Below are 23,504 nucleotides of genomic sequence, written 5' to 3' on the forward strand. Positions count from 1 at the left end.
TACATCATTTGAATCATTTCCTGTGCATGCATGATTTCACTAAATTTCTTATTTCTGAAACTGAAATGTATATCAGAACAAACAACACAGAAATGAATGAAATACAAATTTAATGGAATATAAGTCAATATGCTGTCACCCGTGACCAATTATTTATCTATAAAAGTCCAATCTAATTTCAGAAATAATTCTCTAAATGCACGCAATAAATATGTTGTCTGGATAAAATAGCATAGACTGTAAATGAATAATTCCATGTACCTTACTGATGTCCTTGACTTTCTGAACACTTGTAATGAACCTGTCATCAGAGCATACAAAATGTGAATATATTAAACACATATTTAACATTCATACCTCATGTTCAGCTAGTCTTTAACAGTCACATATCTATAAGTGTACGATACAGTCTCAGAAACAGTAACGTTGACATTTGATTGTTGACATTTGTACTGGGAAAAAAAGAAGTGAATAGCGCACGTGTCCCAGCCCTCTACAGACCCACTGCTGTTCACATATCAGAGCTCCTCTAATTGTGTGTGACAGGATTTGTATAGAGGAAGGGGCTTTGCATACCTGTCCTGCCTCACTGCTCCACACACTTTAAGACCCCCAGTACTGATCAGTGACTGTCCAGTCCTTTCACAGACACTGACACAGGCAGCATTATGATGGGGTCAAACTTTTTACTGCTGGTGATGCTGGGACTCTTTGCTCAGGGTGAGATTGACGGATCCATTTTAACTTTGGATTTTGGTCATTCCACATTTTCTTTCTTTACTTTTGACAGAGCATCTGTGTTCACAGCATTTGTCATTAATTTCCAGTTTACCATAATATTGCCCAGTGATTGAAAATATGAATGTTCTTTGACATCCATTTACATGTTTTATTTTTCAGAATCAAAGGCAGATATAGTTCTGACTCAGGATCCAGCAGCTCAGTCTGTTCAGCTGGGAGACACTGTCTCTATCAGCTGTACAGTCAGTCAGAGCGTTTTCGTTGGCAACAACCTCTACTGGTACCAGCAGAAACCTGGTCAGGCTCCTAAACTTCTGATTTATTTTGCCACAAGTCGCCAGTCTGGGATTCCTGATCGTTTCAGTGGGAGTGGATCTGGGACTCAGTTCACACTGAAAATCACTGGAGTCCAGGCTGAAGATGCAGGAGATTATTACTGTCAGAGTTTTCACTACATCAACAGTAAAGATATATTCACACAGTGATACAGAGCCGTACAAAAACCTCCCTCAGTCAGACTGCACAGAGACTGCACTGCTGCAGCTGGGACCTACTGCAGGTGCTGAGGGGGGAGCTACTCACCCGAGACATTGAGGGGCTTTGCTTGAAAACATTGAGCTTCAGTGGATTATTATGGAATCATTCAGATTCCCTATTCAAAAAGATTGCACTACATTTTCATTTCAATGCATCCTAGCCTTTATTTAGGAATGTAATTTCGATGAATTTCCAATGATTATGCATTTTGAATTCATTGTAAAAGAGTTTAACACAAGATGTCACAGAACCCAGCAGCAGTGAACAGCAGGCAGTCCAGCACAGTGGAGTCACTCAGTCCAGAGCTCTCCCAGCACACATCACACAGGCTGCTGTTACACACCCTGACCAATCAGAGCACCACTGCTGCTTCTGATCTGATCCTCTATCACCATAATAAAGGAGCACAAACTACAGTCTGATAGGCACTGCTGACCAATCCTGTGAGCCGCTGTGTAGAAGAGAACACATATATATCTGAATGGTCACCTTAGGAGGGAGGGATTCATTCAGCTCAGTTGTCCCTTTCTCACTGAGGACAGAGTGATTCCTCTGGTTGACTGTTTGCCTGCAGTCTGCCTGTACCAGCTGCACAGTGTGAGCTCCCAGATTCAGTGGCTGCGCTGCTCAGCTGGCTGAGAGCAAAATGAAAATTAGTGGCTGCTGTCAGGACATGGGAAAAAGCAGGATTTTCTGTGTCCTCCAGGACTGATGGAGGAATTACAGTTTAGATAAAAAATTACGATAAACCTTTGTTTAAAACATGGAATACAATTTTGCAAGGTTAAGTCAGTTTTCCAATATTTAAGCACAAGCATGTTCATTGCTTGTTGTCAAAATTCAATTGCATTAAATTTAAAAAAGAATGTTTTCTGAGTGAAATCAGAGAATATTCATTATAATCTTGTGTTTCACTTTTCATAAATTCTAAACAGATGGACTGCACTTGAATTATTTCCGGCGTCTGACTGATGTCCTTTACTGTCTGATCTCCCATAAAGAAACTAAAATTATAACACACAATGTGAATTTATTCAACACATTTTTTAGAGAATGATAAGCCATATTCAGCCTGCATGTATTCACCAGTTATACTTACAAAATCATACATTACAAAGCCAAAAATAGTAATATTGACTTTCAAATGCTTGACTAGGGAAAACAGCAGTGAATAGAGCACGTGTCCAAGCTCTCTACAGACCCACTGCTGTTCACACATCAGAGCTCCTCTAACTGTGTGTGACAGGATTTGTATAGAGGAAGGGGCTTTGCATACCTGTCCTGCCTCACTGCTCCACACACTTTAAGACCCCCAGTACAGATCAGTGACTGTCCAGTCCTTTCACAGACACTGACACAGGGAGCAGTATGGCGATGTCAAACTATCTACTGCTGGTGATGCTGGGACTCCTTATACAGGGTGAGAAAGACAAATCGATTTTAAATTAGAATTTCAGTTTTGGTTCACATTTTCTTTTATACTTCTTTTAAACAATGACCTTGTTTTATCATCAAATTCACCAGAATATTGCATGTTGTTTGTCAATATTATTGTGATTGTCATCCATTTCCCTGCTTTGTTTTTCAGAATCAATGGCAGATATAATTCTGACTCAGTCTCCATCAGCTCAGTCTGTTCAGCTGGGAGACACTGTTTCTATCAGCTGTACAACCAGTCAGAGTGTGGGCAGCTGGCTCAGCTGGTACCTGCAGAAACCTGGTCAGGCTCCTAAACTTCTGATTTATGCTGCCACAAATCGCCAGTCTGGGATTCCTGATCGTTTCAGTGGGAGTGGATCTGGGACTCAGTTTACACTGAAAATCGCTGGAGTCCAGGCTGAAGATGCAGGAGATTATTACTGTCAGCAGTACAACAGCTACCCGCTCACACAGTGATACAGAGCCGTACAAAAACCTCCCTCAGTCAGACTGCACAGAGACTGCACTGCTGCAGCTGGGACCTACTGCAGGTGCTGAGGGGGGAGGCACTGTTCTGGAATACCAGTATTTACAACAGGGCTGTAGGGGGCGACAATGAGCCACAGTCCTGAATGCACCCCTCTCTGTACTGAAGAGGAGCTGCTCTGTGTCACACAGAACCTATAACAGAGCTGCTGCTGAACCACACACACTTCTGTACGACTACATCACAGGGAACACAGAGTATCATTTCACAAGCAGCAATGATCACCTGGGTGTACTGAGTCCACCCAAAAGCAGAGTGTGTGTACTTTCTCCTAGAGGAGGAAGGAGTGGGATTTCAAATGAACTGCTGTCTGAAGGGTATTTTGAGTTGAATACATACATCAGAGTTTATGTAATTAAAGGTGTTTCTGTTCAGATGGGATCCTGGTGACATCTCAGCCACGATGCACTGAATCGCAGAATTTTTTATTTTCTGCGACAGTATTTCTTTGATTGGCACGATCATCATATTATTTTAAGTTTCAAATTTTGTTATTAGTTATTCAATTTAACCACAACGTAGCATGATACAGCATGGACAGAATTCCATGACAAGCTCCCATATTATTAAATGAGATCATTTTAAACTCAAAAGATATCAATGCATTCATTTTGAATTGATATCCCTTGAGCTTAATGTATTCAATTGCACAGGCATCCATTATATTTCAGGCATGGGGTCAGTACAGGGTTAGTATTATCAAAACCTGTTTGTGTTTGCTGAATAAATGCAGCATTGTGTATCTGGAAATTTTAAGGATGGAATGTATAAAAGTGTAAGAAAACCCCTCAGATACCCGTCAAGTGTCAAGGTCACCAACTGTAAGAGACCCCTCTAATGCATCAAACAGCAGAAGTATCTTTGTGGAGAAGAAATGGGTGTAGTCTTACCTGGTGCTTCATGGAACAGGATTAATTTAATATAAAATTTCAATTATTTAACTCCAAAATAATGTTTTAACCAATAACTTAATAGTTATGGAGACCTCTTTTTCTCCATTCAAGAAGTGGAACAGATACAATTAAATTTTTCACTCCATGAAATCACAAGGAAACACTAAATGACTAAAACACTCATTGGAGCCACTGAAAATTTTAAAATGATGAAAATAATTTTTTGACAATCTTTGGAGTATGTGAAAGGCAAATAACAATTGTAATCATCAAATGTTTGTACGAATATGTTGTTTTCTGAGTATTTATGAACCGAGAAACCATTTTTCTTTATTTTATTAATTTATGCATTTAAAATGAAAACATAGTTTTGCTTGACTGCTTATCTTCATTTAAAAAATTTCTCACTTTAATGCACAATCAAATTTTTAGATTAGACTGCATTTATGATTCTAGACACTTCAATTTTAGTCATATGGTGATAATTAAAGGTTAAGTTTAAGTATGACATTATTTTTCCATACCGATAAATAAGAGTGCAAGTTTCCTCAGATGTGAAATCTCTAATCAGAGATTCACGCTAAGGCAACCGTAAGATGCAAACACATTCTATTCTCACCTCACTACAGAATGAGCCCTCTACCTCCTCATGCTCAAACAGCTGTCTCAGTGGTGGGGTATTTTGGGCTGAGAAACTGCAAGCTGTGGGGGTGAAACTCAGATTTGCATATGCAGGGCGGGGCAGGCTGGTTCTGCTGTCCCTCAGTGGGACTGACTCAATCTGGGAATAGAGCAGAACTGTGGCCAGGTGTCTGGGCTGTCCCCAGGGGGTTAGTGTGAGCAGAGCACACATCCTGCTGCACAGAACTGCACTGAGCGCGCTCACACATCACTGCTCCTCTCAGCAGGCCTCCAGAGCTGGGACTGCCCCTCCTTAACTGATTCCAGATCAGTTATTTCACACACAACCTCTCATCACCTCCATCTGGTCTCTGTCTGAGTCTCCTATAAATTGGTATATAGTAATTTCGTAATTAATTATAATTGTATTTTTCATGAAAAGAAAACTTGTGTAATATTTCTTAGTGGTTTCTCAATAAATTTGTGTCAAATATACAGTACAGACAGGAATGAAAACTTATTTAGAATTAAACCACTGACTCAATAAATAATATACATTCTTTTTATATTAACACAAAAAGTTTTATTATTATTATCTTATTTGAATTCTTGGGAGTATTCCAAAAGTATTTCAGAGGCAAGAACATAATTGTGATTTCATCAGAGTGAGGGCTGGCCTTTTGGTGGAATCACTACAGATTTTGCACAAAAACAACAGGATCACAAAAGTCTATTTTTTATAATAACAGCCAGTCAAACAATAACTTTTCAAAGAATCTTTATTATTTCAATGACTTTTATCTAACAGCTATTGCCAAAATCACGCAAAAACAAATAAGAAGGCAGGTATGCATATTTGTTGAGGAGCACAAGCAGAGCACATGTGAGACATTAGCAGTGACAGCTCAGGCTGGAGGAAGGATTCACACACAGGCCCAGCTCAGTGTGCAGCAGTAAGGAGCAGAGAGGCTGAGAGCAGAGCAGGGTAAACACAGTGTGATCAGAGTGTGTGAGCTGGGCCTGCACCCGCCCTACTCAGCACAGTCAGCTCTCCTCAGTGTCTGAGGGGGAGCAGACTGGGAGCCCTTTGTGGCCTCACAGGTCAGTGACCCCGCCTTCATCCAGTCGTCCGCACTGAGAGTCAGGGAGCTGCTCCAGCTGTACAGGCCGTCCTTCCCCAGGACCCCGGCGCTCCCGGCCACGCCCGAGCTCCTACTGGTACCGTCCACTTTCCAGCGCAGAGTCCAGTCTGACGGGAAGCCCTTGTTGGCCAGACACACCAGTGTGGCTTTCCCCTGCTTCACCTCCACACTGGAGGGGGGCAGGACTGTGAGGGTGGGAACTGTGTCACCTGGGAGACAGGGCAGAGACAGTGAGGTCAGACAGTGGACACGCCCACCCCCCCCCCCCACCCAACCCCCATGTGTCAATCATTCTGTCCTTGCAATGAGACTGAGACGTGAAATGTCATACAGAAGTTATCACTTACAACTTATTTGGAATGTCTGAATAGACTTTATTTGCATTTGCTTTATATTCTACAATATAAAGTACATTGGCATTTTTAAAGGTTCTGTCTGCATGCATTCCATTATTATCAGATTGTGACGGTAGTACTTAACAATGATAAAATTCTTCATCACAACCAGAACTGCTTCTAGTGCAGCACTTTCAATTTACTCCACTTTTGCAGCTTGAACTGTCGATTATTTCAGTAGCCCACCATAGACCCAATACAATACACAGCGGCTTGCAAAAGAATGGATACATACTGATATTCACGCTGAAAACATATAGAATGAACCACCAGGTTCCCGTTGTGTTCCCTCACGTATATGAACTGAACACGCACTCCGGCAGCAAGAAACAATTTTCATAAAACTTTTACATCAAGTTATCAAAAGCATTTGGTAAATATTTTCATTGCATTGGAAATTCCTCGCTTTTAAAAAAAAATCTATAAACATAATATATATATATAAATCTATAAACATAATATACTGTAGACTAGAGAATGTTATGACATCAGAACATAAGTCTGTAATGTAACAACATTCTTAATATAATAATGCGATCGCAAATAAAAATTAAAATAAAATTTGAATGAATAAAACGATCGGATTTCATAACCAACACAAACGACGAAGTGTATGAAGTAGGCTATGATCCAATTTCATTTTCAAGTGTGAAAAATAAATAACTCTGATTAAATCATTTAAATTTTTTACATTAAGGTTAGGTGGACAACACTATTTTATTCTACATTACTGAGAAAGAGATTGTCGTTTTGCAGACTGTGCCATAAAATACATGCTCGTACAGAGTGATCCTGCCGACGGCAAAGGAGCCAATGCAATTTAATTTAGTTACTCTCGAGCGCAAAAAAGAAAGTTATTGCAGGTCGGTCATCTAAACATCAACAGGTCTACGATAAAGACAAACTGCCTGAAGTCAAAATGTCCTAGAATAAAAAGTATTTGACATCATTTGACTAACATTTCTGTTTTTCATTCACGCATCTCCAGAATTACAATTTTGATTCACGACATCGAACGTCGGAAAATTGCAGCATATTAAAAAAAAACAAAAAACGCAAAAACATCGACAGTGAGGGATGTGGAAGAGAATTACTTACGTCCAACTGACAGTTTAGTGCCGCCACCGAAAGTGTACCACAGTGATACAGACTCATTCACGCGCCGTACAAAAACCTCTCACTCTAGAGACACAGCCGACCGTTGGCTTTTCCATTCTTTACTACTTCACGCAGCTTTTCAAATGTATCAACGATTCGCTTGTAAAAAAAAATGTTGCATGTACTTGGATTTGTATGTGAAAATGTATAGTACTCTTTTGAGCTTTTCACATGCATATCTTTTATTTTATTTCTAGCTCAACGACTGATTCAGCCGGCAGAAAATAGAATGTGGAATGTAAAATGCAAACAACCCGCAGAAACGTAATGTAAAACGAATGTATTAAAACAGATAGAATCTTCTAATATTTCTGTGGAAAATGTTGAAAAGGCTTGTTTGTATAACCACTTACTGCCGACTTCCAGTTTGGTCCCGCCACCGAAAGTCCACCACAGTGATTCAGTCTGATTAACCGGCTGTACAAAAACCTGCCTGTTGTGCACACTGTTGATCCGTCAGACATGTGTAGCCTTAGGAAGTCCCCTGCTGGAGAATCGTGGAACGACAATGAAGATGATGTTATGAAAGCTTATCAACGAAAGTCGTTTCGGTGTTCGAGTCATCAATATTAAATATGTTTCAAAATACATTCTGTGACAAATGCTCTTCGATTCAGGTGAAATGATAAATGATGTGACTGTGACAGGTGTAGTAGCGCGAGATGAGCAGAGGAGCGCTGTTCACCTCCTCTTTGGAAAGCGTCATAGTTTCCAGCTATCGTCGAATCCCAGAGGAATTCAGTGCCATGGACAGCAATACAGGTATTCATTCAACCTTTTTTAATTTGAATTTTGCTTAGTCTTACTCAGACCTCATTTTGAACACAACTTAAACAGAAAATATTCTTGATACAATGGCCACTTTAAGTTAATTTAGAGTTTTGTCTTGATCAGTGCCAGTTCTATACCAGGGATAATAAGACTGATGTGAAAGTGGAAGTTTCAATCTTGTGTCACTGACAGATCCCAGTCCGTTAAAGTAAACAATAAGACCTCTGTGTATTCCTTGACTCTGTGTGTGCTCAGCATCTGTGGGGACGATCACACAGCACTAGTGAAGCAGTCCCAGAGTGAAGTCCCCAGGATCTGGGCAGTGGACCTTTTATCTGGCGGTGGGGAGCCTCTATGTGCTGCAGCTGGAGCCGCTCCTGGAAGACAGGCTGCTCCCAGGTGTTGGATAGTTGCTGTAGCTCCAGGGCCTTGACTGGGCAGATCCACTCTGGCCAGCGGCTGCTGTCCATGGTCCTGAACACACTGGGGATCAGGAGAGGTGACGAGAGAGAGAGAGAGAGAGAGAGAGAGATGGAAGCTGGGCGGGGCATCCAATCCCTGCCTCACGAGAGATAAAAACAGCAGTGAATAGAGCACATGTCTGGAAATCAGGAAACATTCACTGCAATACAGTATTTCACTTTTCATTGATTCAGTATAGATATACAGTAAATGAATAATTCACTGTGCCTGACTGATGTCCCTGACTGTTTGATCTCTTGTAATGAACCTGTCATCAGTGCACACAATATCTACATTTATTAACCATATATTTCTCAATTATACCTCATATTCAGCCAGTCTTCACTGGTTACACATCAATAATCATGCAGTCAGAATCAGTAATATTTACTTTCAAATACTTGACTTGGTAAAAACATCAGTGAATAGTGCATGTGTCCCAGCCCTCTACAGACCAACTGCTGTTCACACATCAGAGCTCCTCTAACTGTGTGTGACAGGATTTGTATAGAGGAAGGGGCTTTGCATACCTGTCCTGCCTCACTGCTCCACACTCTTTAAGACCCCCAGTACTGATCAGTGACTGTCCAGTCCTTTCACAGACACTGACACAGGCAGCATTATGATGATGTTAAACTTTCTACTGCTGGTGACGCTGGGACTCCTTGTACAGGGTGAGAATGATAGATCCACATTAACTTCAGATATTGGTTATAGATCACATTATCATTGTTCACTTTTCACAAAAGTTGACATTATAGCCTAGTACAAATAAACAGATTTCAGCAAATTGTTTGAATAGTAACATGTATTGACATCCATTTCAATGTTTTGTTTTTCAGAATCAATGGCAGATATAGTTCTGACTCAATCTCCAGCAGCTCAGTCAGTTCAGCTGGGAGTCACTGTCTCTATCAGCTGTACAACCAGTCAGAGTGTTTCCAGCAGCTACCTCCACTGGTACCAGCAGAAACCTGGTCAGGCACCGAAACTTCTGATTTATCGTGCCACAACACGCCAGTCTGGGATTCCTGATCGTTTCAGTGGGAGTGGATCTGGGACTCAGTTTACAATGAAAATCACTGGAGTCCAGGCTGAAGATGCAGGAGATTATTACTGTCAGAGATACCACTACATCAACAGTAAAAGTATATTCACACAGTGATACAGAGCCATACAAAAACCTCCCTCAGTCAGACTGCACAGAGACAGCACTGCTACAGCTGGGACCAACTGCAGGTGCTGAGGGGGGAGCCACTCACCTGAGACATTGAGGGGCTTTGCTCGAAAATATTGAGCTAAAGTGGATTATTATGGAATCATTCAGATTCCCTATTCAAAAAGATAACACTACATTTTAATTTCAGTGCATCCTAGCCTTTATTTAGGAATGTAAGTTGAATGCATTTCCAATGACTTTGCATTTTGAAATCTTTGTAAAAGAGTTTAACACAAGATGTCACAGAACCCAGCAGCAGTGAACAGCAGGCAGTCCAGCACAGTGGAGTCACTCAGTCCAGAGCTCTCCCAGCACACATCACACAGGCTGCTGTTACACACCCTGACCAATCAGAGGGCTCCACTGCTGCTTCTGATCTGATCCTCTAACACCATAATAAAAGAGCACAAACTACAGTCTGATAGGCAATGCTGACCAATCCTGGGGCCTCCAGTGGCTTAGCCCATAGAGTGCTTTACACATGCTCATTGCGAGCTGCGATGTCAGTGGTTCGAGTCCGACTGCTGACCTTTATCACATGTCTCCCCCCCTTGCCTCCTAATTCTTCCTGTCTAATAAAGCTGAAAAAAGTCCCCCCCAAAAAAATTTTTTTTTAAAAATGCTGACCAATCCTGTGAGCGACTGTGTGAAAGGGAACACATCATTATCTGTATGGTCACCTTAGGAGGGAGGGATTCATCAGCTCAGTTTCTCACTGAGGACAAAGTGATTCCTCTGGTTGACTGTGTGCCTGCAGTCTGCCTGTACCAGCTGCACAATGTGAGCACCCAGATTCAGTGCCTGTCTACTCAGCTGATTGAGTGCAAAATGAAAATTAGTGGCATTTGGCTGCCTGTGTTAAAGACCTTTTGTATCTGTGCACACCAAAACTGATGAAGCAAATACAGATGATGACAGATAAAAGGTTAAAACTTGGTTTAAAAACATGAAATAAGTTTTCCAAGGTTTACTCTGCTTTCCCACTATTTAAAAAGAAGCTGCATCATTGTCAGTCTCAATACCACTGCATTAAATACAGAGAAAGAAGAACTTCTGAGTGAAATCAGGAAATATTCACGATAGTACAGTATTTCAGTCTTCATTAATAGTATATTGAATACACTATCACTGATTGATTCCCAGTGCCTGACTGATGTCCTTGATGTTCTGGAATCTTGTAAAGAACCTAGCGTCATAGCTCACAACATGTGAATTTATTAAAAACATATTTCACAATCATACTTTATATTCAGCCAGTCTTTACCAGTTACACATCTATAATTGTATAATACAATATCAGAAACAATAAAGTTTATGTTTGAATGTTTTAGTGGGCAGAACAAGAAGTGAATAGTGCTCATTTTCCAGCCCTCTACAGACCCACTGGTGTTCACACACCAGAGCTCCTCTAACTGTGTGTGACAGGATTTGTATAGTGGAAGGGGCTTTGCATACCTGTCCTGCCTCACTGCTCCACACTCTTTAAGATCCCCAGTACACATCAGTGACTGCCCAGTCCTTTCACAGACACCGACACAGGCAGCATTATGATGGGGTCAAACTTTTTACTGCTGGGGATGCTGGGACTCTTTGCTCGGGGTGAGAAAATCTCATTTCATTATAATTGATCACTTGGGGTTTTGGTCATTTTTAAAAAATGTTTGGTAATTTTTCATAAAATCTTTTGCTGTTGTTCCATTCAAATTCACAATTACATAAAATCTTTACTGAAATATTTCTGTTCAAACTAACATTTATTCTTTTTCAGGATCAACGGCAGATATAGTTCTGACTCAGGATCCAGCAGCTCAGTCTGTTCAGCTGGGAGACACTGTCTCTATCAGCTGTACAGCCAGTCAGAGTGTTTACAGCAATGACCGTCTCCACTGGTACCTGCAGAAACCTGGTCAGGCTCCTAAACTTCTCATTTATCTTGCCACAACACGCCAGTCTGGGATTCCTGATCGTTTCAGTGGGAGTGGATCTGGGACTCAGTTCACACTGAAAATCACTGGAGTCCAGGCTGAAGACGCAGGAGATTATTACTGTCAGAGTTCCCACGGTAGTGGCACGATGTTCACACAGTGTTAGAGAGCTGTACAAAAACCTCCTTCAATCAGACGGCACAGGGACTGCACTGCTGCAGCTGGGACCTACTGCAGGTGCTGAGGGTGCACTGATCTGGGACATATTGCCTGTGGACCAGTAGGGGGCGACAATGAGCTTCAGCCCTGAATTTATGCCTCTCTGTACTGAAGAGGAGCTGCTCTGTGTCACACACAGAACCCATAGCAGAGCTGCTGCTGAACCACACACACTACTGTACCACAATATCACAGGAAACACGTCGTATTTCAGCTCACAAGGAGCAATGATCACCTGGAGTTCACCCTAAGCAGAGGATGTGTACTTTCTCCTAGAGGAGGAATGAGTGGGATTTCAAATGAACTGCTGTCTGAAGGGTATTTTGAGTTGAATACATACATCAGTGTTTATGTAATTAAAGTGGCCAGGTGTCTGGGCTGTCCCCAGGGGGTTAGTGTGAGCAGAGCACACATCCTGCTGCACAGAACTGCACTGAGCGCGCTCACACATCACTGCTCCTCTCAGCAGGCCTCCAGAGCTGGGACTGCCCCTCCTTAACTGATTCCAGACCAGTTATTTCACACACAACCTCTCATCACCTCCATCTGGCCTCTGTCTCAATCCCCTATAAATTGGTATATAGTAATTTTTCTAATTAATTATAATTGTATTTTCCATGAAAAAAAAGAGAAAACTCATGTAACATTTCTTAATGGTTTCTCAATACATTTGTGTCAAATATACTGTACAGACAGGAATGAAAACCTATTTAGAATTAAACCACTGACTCAATAAATAATATATATTCTTTACACATAAAGTTTTATTTGTATTGTCTTATTTGAATTCTTGGGAGTATTGCAAAAGTATTTTCAGTGGCAAGAACATTCAATTGCACAGGCATCCATTATATTTCAGGCATGGGGTCAGTACTGGGTTAGTATTACCAAAACCTGTTTGTGTTTGCTGAATAAATGCAGCATTGTGTATCTGGAAATTTGAAGGATGGAATATATAAAAGTGTAAAAAAAACCCTCAGATACCCGTCAAGAGTCAAGGTCACCAACTGTAAGAGACCCCTCTGATGCACCAAACAGCAGAAGTATCTGCATGTAGTCTTACCTGGTGCTACATGGAACAGCACTAATTGTGATTTCAACAGAGGGCTGTCCTCTTTGTGGAATCACTACAGATTTTGCACAAAAACACCAGGAGCACAAACGTCTATTTTTTATAATAACAGCCAGTAAAACAATATCTGTTCAAATAATCTTTATTATGTCAATGAGCCTGATTTAACAGCTATCGCCAAAAATCACACAAACACAAATAAGAAGGCAGGTATGCATATTTGTTGAGGAGTACAAGCAGAGCACATGTGAGACATTAGCAGTGACACCTTAGGCTGGAGGAAGGATTCACACACAGGCCCAGCTCAGTGTGCAGCAGTAAGGGGCAGAGAGGCTGAGAGCAGAGCAGGGTAAACACAGTGTGATCAGAGTGTGTGAGTTGGGCCTGCATCCACCCTACTCAGCACAGTCAGCTCTCCTCAGTGTCTGAGGGGGGGCAGCCTGGGAGCCCTTTGTGGCCTCACAGGTCAGTGACCCCGCCTTCATCCAGTCGTCCGCACTGAGAGTCAGGGAGCTGCTCCAGCTGTACAGGCCGTCCTTCCCCAGGACCCCGGCGCTCCCGGCCACGCCCGAGCTCCTACTGGTACCGTCCACTTTCCAACGCAGAGTCCAGTCTGACGGGAAGCCCTTGTTGGCCAGGCACACCAGTGTGGCCTTCCCCTGCTTCACCTCCAGAGTGGAGGGGGGCAGGACTGTGAGGGTGGGGACTGTGTCACCTGGGAGACAGGGCAGAGACAGTGAGGTCAGACAGTGGACACGCCCCTGTGTGTCAATCATTATGTCTGCACAATGAGACATGAATGTGATTCAGATATTATCAGGCGTTACACTCAGGCAGTGGCTGAAGTGAGTTTATCCAGATTCACCTCACATTGCAGAATAAAATGCATCCTGACACGATTAAATATTCAGTCTGCTTCTTTAAGTTATTATGATTATTATTATTATAAACTGTGTGTGCCCTATATAATGAGAAAATTTTGCCCTGCGACAGAACTCTTTGTTAAAGGTTTAATTGCATTCTCCAGCTCTTGTACAGCTTGACCTGCTTTTGTAAATTATAAATCTCATCAAAAACACGTTTTCAACGTACAAAAATGCCAAGTTACTCACACGTACACAGGGGCAAGTGACCAGAAAGAATTGAGGAAATATTGGGTAGCATTGCTTCGGAATACACTTTATTTAATTTTGGTGAGGCAAGATAGCCTATATTGTTTGTAGTACCATAACTTGGCGTCATTTTGATGTCAATACTTTTAATGGCAGGCCTGGATTTTGACAGTCTGAATGAATGAGTTATAGACAGTGTATGTCTTGTACGAGTGAGTAACTTGGCATTTTTGTACGTTGAAAACGTGTTTTTGATGAGATTATGTTTACTGGACCAGAGGTGGGACTCAACACACACAAGTGAAATATCTTGAATGTGAAGCTTGTACGTATTTGAGGTTTTTCCAGGGGTAAATTATAATTTAGAATCTAAACAGATTTTTTGGACATTGGTCAATATTCTCTTAATTTCAATGATGAGACCCAGAAACATTCTAGGATAATTCATGTCCTGTAGTTGCACAGCATCTTTGGAAATTAATACGGAATACCAATGAGCTACCGGCTACAGAGCATTCAGTGATGAGAGTAGCTCTCACATCCCCCAGCAGTGTTCCTCCTGCTCTTTCCCAAACTCCAAACTCAGCTCCATCTTCTGCACTGACTTCACTTTCACGCTCGGTTGTGAAAAAATTGATACATCATAGGAAAACTCGCTCATTCATTTGCATGGATGCAGGTATGAGCAAAAGCATTGTTCATAAGTATCGTCATGATTTACAATAGGAGGAATTTTCATGCTTACTGAAGACTCATTTAAGTATAATTTTGGCCAAATTTTAATAAGTAATGCATGATTGACCCTGTGCTCCCTTCCAAATTTTCAAGTAATCAGCATCCTATGGCTGTAGGTGACACCACTATGGGTTGAGCTTCTATACATGGCACAAGCTGCCATTACACTGTGTGACCACAGAGAAGAGATAGAGAACACTGTTTTTCGTCTGGTATAAAAGCACTACAGTATAATGAGGGAGAGGAAACTACAGGGCCCTGTTTCATAAAGCAGGATTACTGAGTTAGCTGGATAAGTGCACTGAGTAAAACCCAGAACCATCCAACATATGGCACATAGTCTGAAGTAAAAAGAGCTGTTCTGGGTTTAACTCAACACAGTTACCCAGCTAACTCAGTAACCCTGCTTCGTGAAAAAACCCAGGCTGGTATTACACTTAGACCTGCACAGGATGTTCTCTCCCCCTGTACACTGGGAATCGGGAGAGGTAACAGGAGAGAGAGAGAAAACAAGCACAGCTGGACGGGGCACCCAGTCCCTGCATCACAATGTGTAAAAATAGCAGTGAACAGAGCACGTGTCCCAGCCCTCTATAGACCTACTGCTGTTCACACATCAGAGCTACTCTAACTGTGTGTGACAGGATTTGTATAGAGGAAGAGGCTTTGCATACCTGTCCTGCCTCACAGCTCCACACAGATTAACACCCCCAGTACTGATCAGTGACTGCCCAGTCCTTTCACAGACACTGACACAGGCAGCATTATGATGATGTCGGTCTTTTTACTGCTGGTGATGATGGGAGCTCAGGGTGAGATTGACGGATCCATTTTAAATTTTGGTCATGCTATATTTTCTTTCTCATTGTTTGACAAAACATCTGTGTTCACAGCATTTGTCATTAATGTTCAATGTCTGTGTTTGAGAATTTTAATGTGCTATGACAACCATTTCCATGTTTTGTTTTTCAGAATCAATGGCAGATGTAGTTGTGACTCAGCCTCCATCAGCTCAATCTGTTCAGCAGGGAAACACTGTCTCTATCAGCTGTACAGCCAGTCGGAGCGTTTACACTGACAGCCATGGTGACAGACTCGGCTGGTACCTGCAGAAACCTGGTCAGGCTCCTAAACTTCTGATTTATTATGCCACAACACGCCAGTCTGGGATTCCTGATCGTTTCAGTGGGAGTGGATCTGGGACTCAGTTCACACTGAAAATCACTGGAGTCCTGGCTGAAGATGCAGGAGATTATTACTGTCAGAGTTTTCACTACATCAACAGTAAAAATATATTCACACAGTGATACAGAGCCGTACAAAAACCTCCCTCAGTCAGACTGCACAGAGGCTGCACTGCTGCAGCTGGGACCTACTGCAGGTGCTGAGGGGGGAGCTACTCACCCAAGACATTGAGGGGCTTTGCTCGAAAACATTGAGCTTCAGTGGATTATTATGAAATCATTCAGATTCTCTATTCAAAAACATTACACTACATTTTAATTTCAGTGCATCCTTGCCTTTATTTAGGAATGTAATTTGGAAGAATTTCCAATGATTATACATTTTGAATTCTTTCTAAAATAGTTTAACACAAGATGTCACAGAACCCTGTAGCAGTGAACAGCAGGCAGTCCAGCACAGTGGAGTCACTCAGTCCAGAGCTCTCCCAGCACACATCACACAGGCTGCTGTTACACACCCTGACCAATCAGAGCTCCACTGCTGCTTCTGATCTGATCCTCTAACACCATAATAAAAGAGCACAAACTACAGCCTGATAGGCACTGCTGACCAATCCTGTGAGCCGCTGTGTAGAAGGGATCACATCATTATCTGCATGGTCACCTTAGGAGGGAGGGATTCATTCAGCTCAGTCGTCCCTCTCTGAGGACAGAGTGATTCCTCTGGTTGACTGTGTGCCTGCAGTCTGCCTGTACCAGCTGCAGAATGTGAGCTCCCAGATTCAGTGGCTGTGCTGCTCAGCTGGCTGAGAGCAAAATGAAAATTAGAGGCTGCTGGCAGCACATGGGAAAGAGCAGGATTTTCTGTGCTCTCCAGATTTCAGGGAGGAATTACTGTTTGGGACAAAAATGATAATAAATCTTTATTTAAAATGTAGAATACGTTTTTCAAGGTTGGTGCTGTTGTTTGAATATTGAAAAAGAAAGCATCTTCATTGCTTGTTGTAAAAATACAACTGCACTAGATACTGAGAAAGAAGGTCTTTTGCGTGAAAATAGGGAACATTGACAGTTTACAGTATTTCACTTTTCATTAGTTATATATGGATATTCTGTAAATTAATCATTCCCTGTACCTGATGGATGTTATTCACTTTCCAAACTCTTGTAATGAACCTGCCATGAAAGCATACAGAACAATGTCAAAAACAATAATATCGTCATTTTAGTGTTTGACTGTGTAAAAACATCAGTGAATAGTGCACATGTCCCAGCCCTCTACAGACCTACTGCTGTTCACACATCAGAGCTCCTCTAACTGTGTGTGACAGGATTTGTATAGAGGAAGGGGCTTTGCATACCTGTCCTGCCTCACTGCTCCACACACTTTAAGACCCCCAGTACTGATCAGTGACTGACCAGTCCTTTCACAGACACTGACACAGGCAGCATTATGATGATGTCAAACGTTTTACTGCTGGTGATGCTGGGACTCTTTGCTCAGGGTGAGATTGACGGATCCAGTTTAACTTTGGATTTTCGTCATGCTATATTTTATTTCCTAACTTTTAACAAAGCAACTTTGTTCACAGCATTTTCATAAATGTATAGTCAAATTTACCAGAATATTGCACAGTGTTTGAGAATATTAATGTGCATTGACATCCATTTCCATGTTTTGTTTTTCAGAAGCAATGGCAGATATAGTTTTGACTCAGGATCCAACAGCTCGGTCTGTTCAGCTGGGAGACACCGTCTCTATTAGCTGTACGGTCAGTCAGAGCGTTCACGGTGGCAACTGGCTCCACTGGTACCAGCAGAAACTTGGGCAGGCTCCTAAAAATCTGATTTATCTTGCCACAATTCGCCAGACTGGGATTCCTGATCGTTTCAGTGGGAGTGGATCTGGGACTCAGTTTACACTGAAAATCACTGGAGTCCAGGCTGATGATGCAGGAGATTATTACTGTCAGAGTATTCACTACATCAACAGTAAATATATATTCACACAGTGATGCAGAGCCGTACAAAAACCTCCCTCATTCAGACTGCACAGAGGCTGCACTGCTGCAGCTGGGACCTACTGCAGGTGCTGAGGGGGGAGGCACTATTCTGGGACATAGTGCCAGTGGACCAGTAGGGGGCGACAATGAGCTTCTGCCTTAAATTATTGCCTCTCTGTACTGAAGAGGAGCTACTCTGTGTCATGCACAGAACCCATAGCAGAGCTGCTGCTGAACCACACACACTACTGTACCTCAGCATCACAGGAAACACGTCGTATTTCAGCTCACAAGGAGCAATGATCACATGGAGTTCACCCTTAGCAGAGGATGTGTACTATCTCCTAGAGGAGGAATGAGTGGGATTTCAAATGAACTGCAGTCTGACGGGTATTTTGAGTTGAATACATACATCAGAGTTTATGTAATTAAAGGTGTTTCTGTTCAAATGGGATCCTGGTGACATCTCAGCCACGATGCACTGAATCGCAGAATTTATTATTTTCTGCGACAGTATTTTTTTGATTGGCACGATCATCTTTTTTTTTTTAAGTTTCAAATTTTCTCGTTAGTTATTCAATTTAAACACAACTTTGCATGATACAGCATGGACAGAATTCCATAACAAGCTCCCATATTATTAAATCTGATAATTTTAAACTCAATGGATATCAATGCATTCATTTTGAATTGATATCGCTTGAGCTTAATGCATTCAATTGCACAGGCATCCATTATATTTCAGGCATGGGGTCAGTACTGGGTTAGTATTACCAAAACCTGTTTGTGTTTGCTGAATAAATGCAGCATTGCGTATCTGGAAATTTGGATGGAATATATAAAAGTGTAAGAAAACCCCTCAGATACCTGTCAAGTGTCACCAACTGTAAGAGATCCCTCTGATGCACCAAACAGCAGAAGTATCTGAGTGCAGTCTTACCTGGTGCTACATGGTACAGCACTAATATAATATTTTTCAATTATTTTACTCCAAAATAATGTTTTAACCTGTAACAGTTATGGGGACCTATTTTTCTCCATTCAAGAAGTGCAACATATACAATAAAATTTTTCAGTCGATGAAATCACAAGGAAACATTTAAATGACTAAAACATTCATTGAAGCCACTGAACATTTTGAAATGCAGAAAATACAATTTTTTCAACAATCTTTGGAGAATGTGAAATACAAATAGAAATTGTAATCATCAAATGTTTGAATATGTTGTTTTCTGAATATTTATGAATCGATAATGCATTCTTCTTTACTTTATTCATTGTTGCATTTAATATGAAAGCATAATTATTTATTGGCTGCTAATCTTCATTTAAAAAACATTTTCTCACTTGAATGCACAATTGAATTTTTAGATTTCACAGTATTTATGATTATAAACATTTTAAGATTTCTTATATTGTGATACTTAAACTTTAAATTTAAGTATCACATTATTTTTCAGCAACAGATAAGTAAGGGTGCATGTTTACTCACACGTGAAATCTCTAATCTATTCTTAGCTAACTATGGAAATGAGCCCTCTACCTTCTCAAGCTCAAACAGCTGTCTCAGTGGTGGGGTATTTTGGGCTGAGAAACTGCAAGCTGTGGGGGTGAAACTCAGATTTGCATATGCAGGGCGGGGCTGGTTCTGCTGTCCCTCAGTGGGACTGACTCAATCTGGGAATAGAGCAGCACTGTGGCCAGGTGTCTGGGCCGTCCCCAGGGGGTTAGTGTGAGCAGAGCACACATCCTGCTGCACAGAACTGCACTGAGCGCGCTCACACATCACTGCTCCTCTCAGCAGGCCTCCAGAGCTGGGACTGCCCCTCCTTAACTGATTCCAGATCGGTTATTTCACACACAACCTCTCATCACCTCCATCTGGTCTCTGGCTGAGTCTCTTATAAATTGGTATATAATAATTTCGTAATTTATTATAATTGTATTTTCCATGAAAAGAAAACTCATGTAATATTTCTTAGTGGTGTCTCAATACATTTGTCAAATATACTATACAGACAGGAATGAAAACCTATTTAGAATTAAACCACTGACTCTATAAATGATATATATTCATTTCCAATTAACACATTTTTAAAGTTGTATTTTTATTATCTTATTTGAATTCTTAGGATTATTGCAAAAATATTTTCAGTGGCAAGAATGTAATTGTGATTTTATCAGAGTGAGGGCTGGTCTCTTGCTGGAATCACTACAGATATTGCACAAAAACACCACTAGCACAAAGTCTACTTTTTATAATAACAGCCAGTCAAACAATAACTTTTCAAAGAATCTTTATTATTTCAATGACTTTTATCTAACAGCTATTGCCAAAATCACACAAACACAAATAAGAAGGCAGGTATGCATATTTGTTGAGGACACAAGCAGAGCACATGTGAGCCATTAGCAGTGACAGCTCAGGCTGGAGGAAGGATTCACACACAGGCCCAGCTCAGTGTGCAGCAGTAAGGAGCAGAGAGGCTGAGAGCAGAGCAGGGTAAACACAGTGTGATCAGAGTGTGTGAGCTGGGCCTGCACCCGCCCTACTCAGCACAGTCAGCTCTCCTCAGTGTCTGAGGGGGGGCAGCCTGGGAGCCCTGTGTGGCCTCACAGGTCAGTGACCCCGCCTTCATCCAGTCGTCCGCACTGAGAGTCAGGGAGCTGCTCCAGCTGTACAGGCCGTCCTTCCCCAGGACCCCGGCGCTCCCGGCCACGCCCGAGCTCCTACTGGTACCGTCCACTTTCCAGCGCAGAGTCCAGTCTGACGGGAAGCCCTTGTTGGCCAGACACACCAGTGTGGCCTTCCCCTGCTTCACCTCCACACTGGAGGGGGGCAGGACTGTGAGGGTGGGGACTGTGTCACCTGGGAGACAGGGCAGAGACAGTGAGGTCAGACAGTGGACATGCCCCCATGTGTCAATCATTCTGTCTGCACAATGAGACATGAATGTGATACAGAAATTATCAGGCATTATACTCAGGCAGTGGCTGAAGTGAGTTTATCCCGATTCACCTCACATTGCAGAATAAAATGCATCCTGACACGATTAAATATTCAGTCTGCTTTTTTTTAGTTATTATGATTATTATTATTATAAACTGTGAGTGCCCTTTATAATGAGAATTTTTTGCGCTGCAACGGAACTCTTTATTAAAGGTTTAATTGCATTCTCCAGCTCTTGTACAGCTTGACCTGCTTTTGTAAATTATAAATCAGTTCCCTAAATAATATCTGCTAACGAAAGAATAAATAAATGCATAATGGCATTAAACACTGATAATCTACAGAATGAATCACATTTTCTGAAGTTTCCTTTGTGTTCCTTCTCATTTATGAACTAAACACGCAGTCTGAAAACAGCATTACCAACTTTTCTTAAACCTTACTACAATGTATCAAATAGAAAAACTAATTCAGCAAAAATGGAAATTTCTCACATTTTTAGCACTGAAACCAATATTCAGTAGCCTACAGAATGCTACGACATGACTTATTATTATTGTATTTATTTATTTTTAATTACGTGGATAACAGTCGCATTGCATGTCACTGAGAAAACGATGATGTTCGTAGTTCCTTCGACTGTACCATTAATACCATTAGACTGTTCAAAAATCAATAAAGCCGTTGTGATCATATGGACGTGAAGTACACCAATGCAATTTATTTAGTCCATCTGGAGCACAACATCGAAAAGGCATGGACTGCATCTGACAATCGGTACTGTCATCTAAGTATCAAACCCGAAGACTGACAGACTGAAGTCAAAAATGGCTAGATTAAAAAGAATTTGAGAATTTTTTATCCACGTATCACAACAATGATTAGCAATTCGATTCACAACGTCTAACGTCGGAAGATTTACAGCATATTTTAAAAGAAAGCAAAAACACCGCTAAGGATGGATCTGAAAGAGAATTACTTACGTCCAACTGACCATTTTGTTCCGCCACCGAAAGTCCTCCACAGTGACACAGACTCATTCACCCGCCGTACAAAAACCTCTCACTCAAGCGACACAGCTTTCCTTTACCCTTTCCCGTTCTTTCTGACCATTTTTTAAAATGTTACGTGTACTTTGATTTTTAAATATTTTACGCAAACGCAGCTTAGCTACTTTGTTGAGCTTTTCACGTGCATGTTCTTTTTTCTGTCCAGCTGAACACCTGATTCAGCTTGAATTATATAAAATGTGGAATGCTTACAATGAGAAAAAAGCTATTTGTGAAGTGAATTAAAATTAATTCAGAAGGATTTGAGATCAATTGCCAATCTTGCAAATAGTAATTAAGCCTACTGTTTTTTGTTAATTCACGCATCACAAAAATTATTAGAATTTTGATTTATATCGTCGAAAAATTGCAGCATCTTAAAATGAAACAAAAATTGATAGTGATGGGTCTGAAAGAGAAATTACTTACGTCCAACTGACAGTTTTGTTCCGCCACCAAAAGTGACCCACAGTGATGCAGACTCATTTACCCGCCGTACAAAAACCTCACACTCAAGAGACAGCCGTTTGCCTTTGCCTTTTTTCATTCTTTCTGACTTTACGTGGCTTTTGTTTGTTGCATTTGTTACATGTTACATGTTCTTTGATTTGTGTACACTATATCCTCTGCAAATGTAGTTTTACTTTTACTGTTTTTTTCCGTCTAACTGAACTACTGAAACAGCTTGAATGGGATAAAATGTGTAATTTACCATGCTAACACTTCGTTAAAACTGGTAAAATCTGCTCGAATTTTCTAAATTTTTTGTGGAAAAAGCTTAGAAAGTCGGGTTGTGTCGCCACTTACTGCCGATTTCCAGTTTGGTCCCGCTACCGAAAGTCCACCACAGTGATTGAGTCTGATTAAATGGCCGTACAAAAACTTGCCTGATCTGATCTTGTTGTACAGATCGTTGAACTAACAGACTGAGTAGTGTTAGAAAGTCCTCTGCTGGAGAATCTTGGTAGAACAATTAAAATGCTGTTCTGTAAGCTGTATAGCTCGTGTCCTCATCATTAAGTTTGAAATATTAATATTAAATATGTTTCAATACCCATTCTGTAATTCAAGTGCCCTGACTCAGACGAAATGTTAAATGATGCGACTGTGACAGGGCTAGTAGCGCGATATGAGCAGATGAGCCCTCATCACCTCCTGTATGGAGTCACAGATTCCTGCTATTCCTGAACCCCACAGACATTCAGTAACCATGGACAGCCACAATGGTTATTCTTCAACTTCTTTTCACATTTTTTAAAAATTTTACTCAGACCTCTTTTCGAAGACAACCTAAAAAGAAAACATTTTTAGCCAATGGTCACTTTAACTTCATTTTAATTTTTTCCTTCA

At 41.2% G+C, this 23,504-nt stretch overlaps 7 gene segments (V, D, J or C); 4 read left to right on the top strand and 3 right to left on the bottom strand.

The window, feature by feature from the left end:
• Positions 1 to 671: 671 nt before the first annotated feature.
• Positions 672 to 1,358, top strand: LOC118233542. The segment is given in 2 exon segments: positions 672 to 720; positions 901 to 1,358. Coding segments are annotated over 2 exon segments (375 nt in total).
• A 1,259-nt stretch (positions 1,359 to 2,617) lies between these two features.
• LOC118233529 lies at positions 2,618 to 3,174 on the top strand. The segment is given in 2 exon segments: positions 2,618 to 2,698; positions 2,867 to 3,174. Coding segments are annotated over 2 exon segments (360 nt in total).
• Positions 3,175 to 5,519: 2,345 nt separating this feature from the next.
• LOC118234198 lies at positions 5,520 to 8,694 on the bottom strand. The segment is given in 3 exon segments: positions 5,520 to 6,109; positions 7,394 to 7,445; positions 8,506 to 8,694. Coding segments are annotated over 3 exon segments (561 nt in total).
• A 2,700-nt stretch (positions 8,695 to 11,394) lies between these two features.
• Positions 11,395 to 12,719, top strand: LOC118233518. The segment is given in 2 exon segments: positions 11,395 to 11,504; positions 11,674 to 12,719. Coding segments are annotated over 2 exon segments (375 nt in total).
• Positions 12,720 to 13,516: 797 nt separating this feature from the next.
• On the bottom strand, positions 13,517 to 14,010 carry LOC118234199. The segment is given in 2 exon segments: positions 13,517 to 13,836; positions 13,992 to 14,010. Coding segments are annotated over 2 exon segments (339 nt in total).
• Positions 14,011 to 15,696: 1,686 nt separating this feature from the next.
• Positions 15,697 to 18,167, top strand: LOC118234200. The segment is given in 3 exon segments: positions 15,697 to 15,761; positions 17,633 to 17,657; positions 17,842 to 18,167. Coding segments are annotated over 3 exon segments (378 nt in total).
• Positions 18,168 to 20,435: 2,268 nt separating this feature from the next.
• On the bottom strand, positions 20,436 to 22,736 carry LOC118233497. The segment is given in 2 exon segments: positions 20,436 to 21,024; positions 22,584 to 22,736. Coding segments are annotated over 2 exon segments (438 nt in total).
• Positions 22,737 to 23,504: the final 768 nt, after the last annotated feature.

Source organism: Anguilla anguilla, chromosome 8, assembly GCF_013347855.1.
Source record: "Anguilla anguilla isolate fAngAng1 chromosome 8, fAngAng1.pri, whole genome shotgun sequence".
Lineage (NCBI taxonomy): Eukaryota > Metazoa > Chordata > Actinopteri > Anguilliformes > Anguillidae > Anguilla > Anguilla anguilla.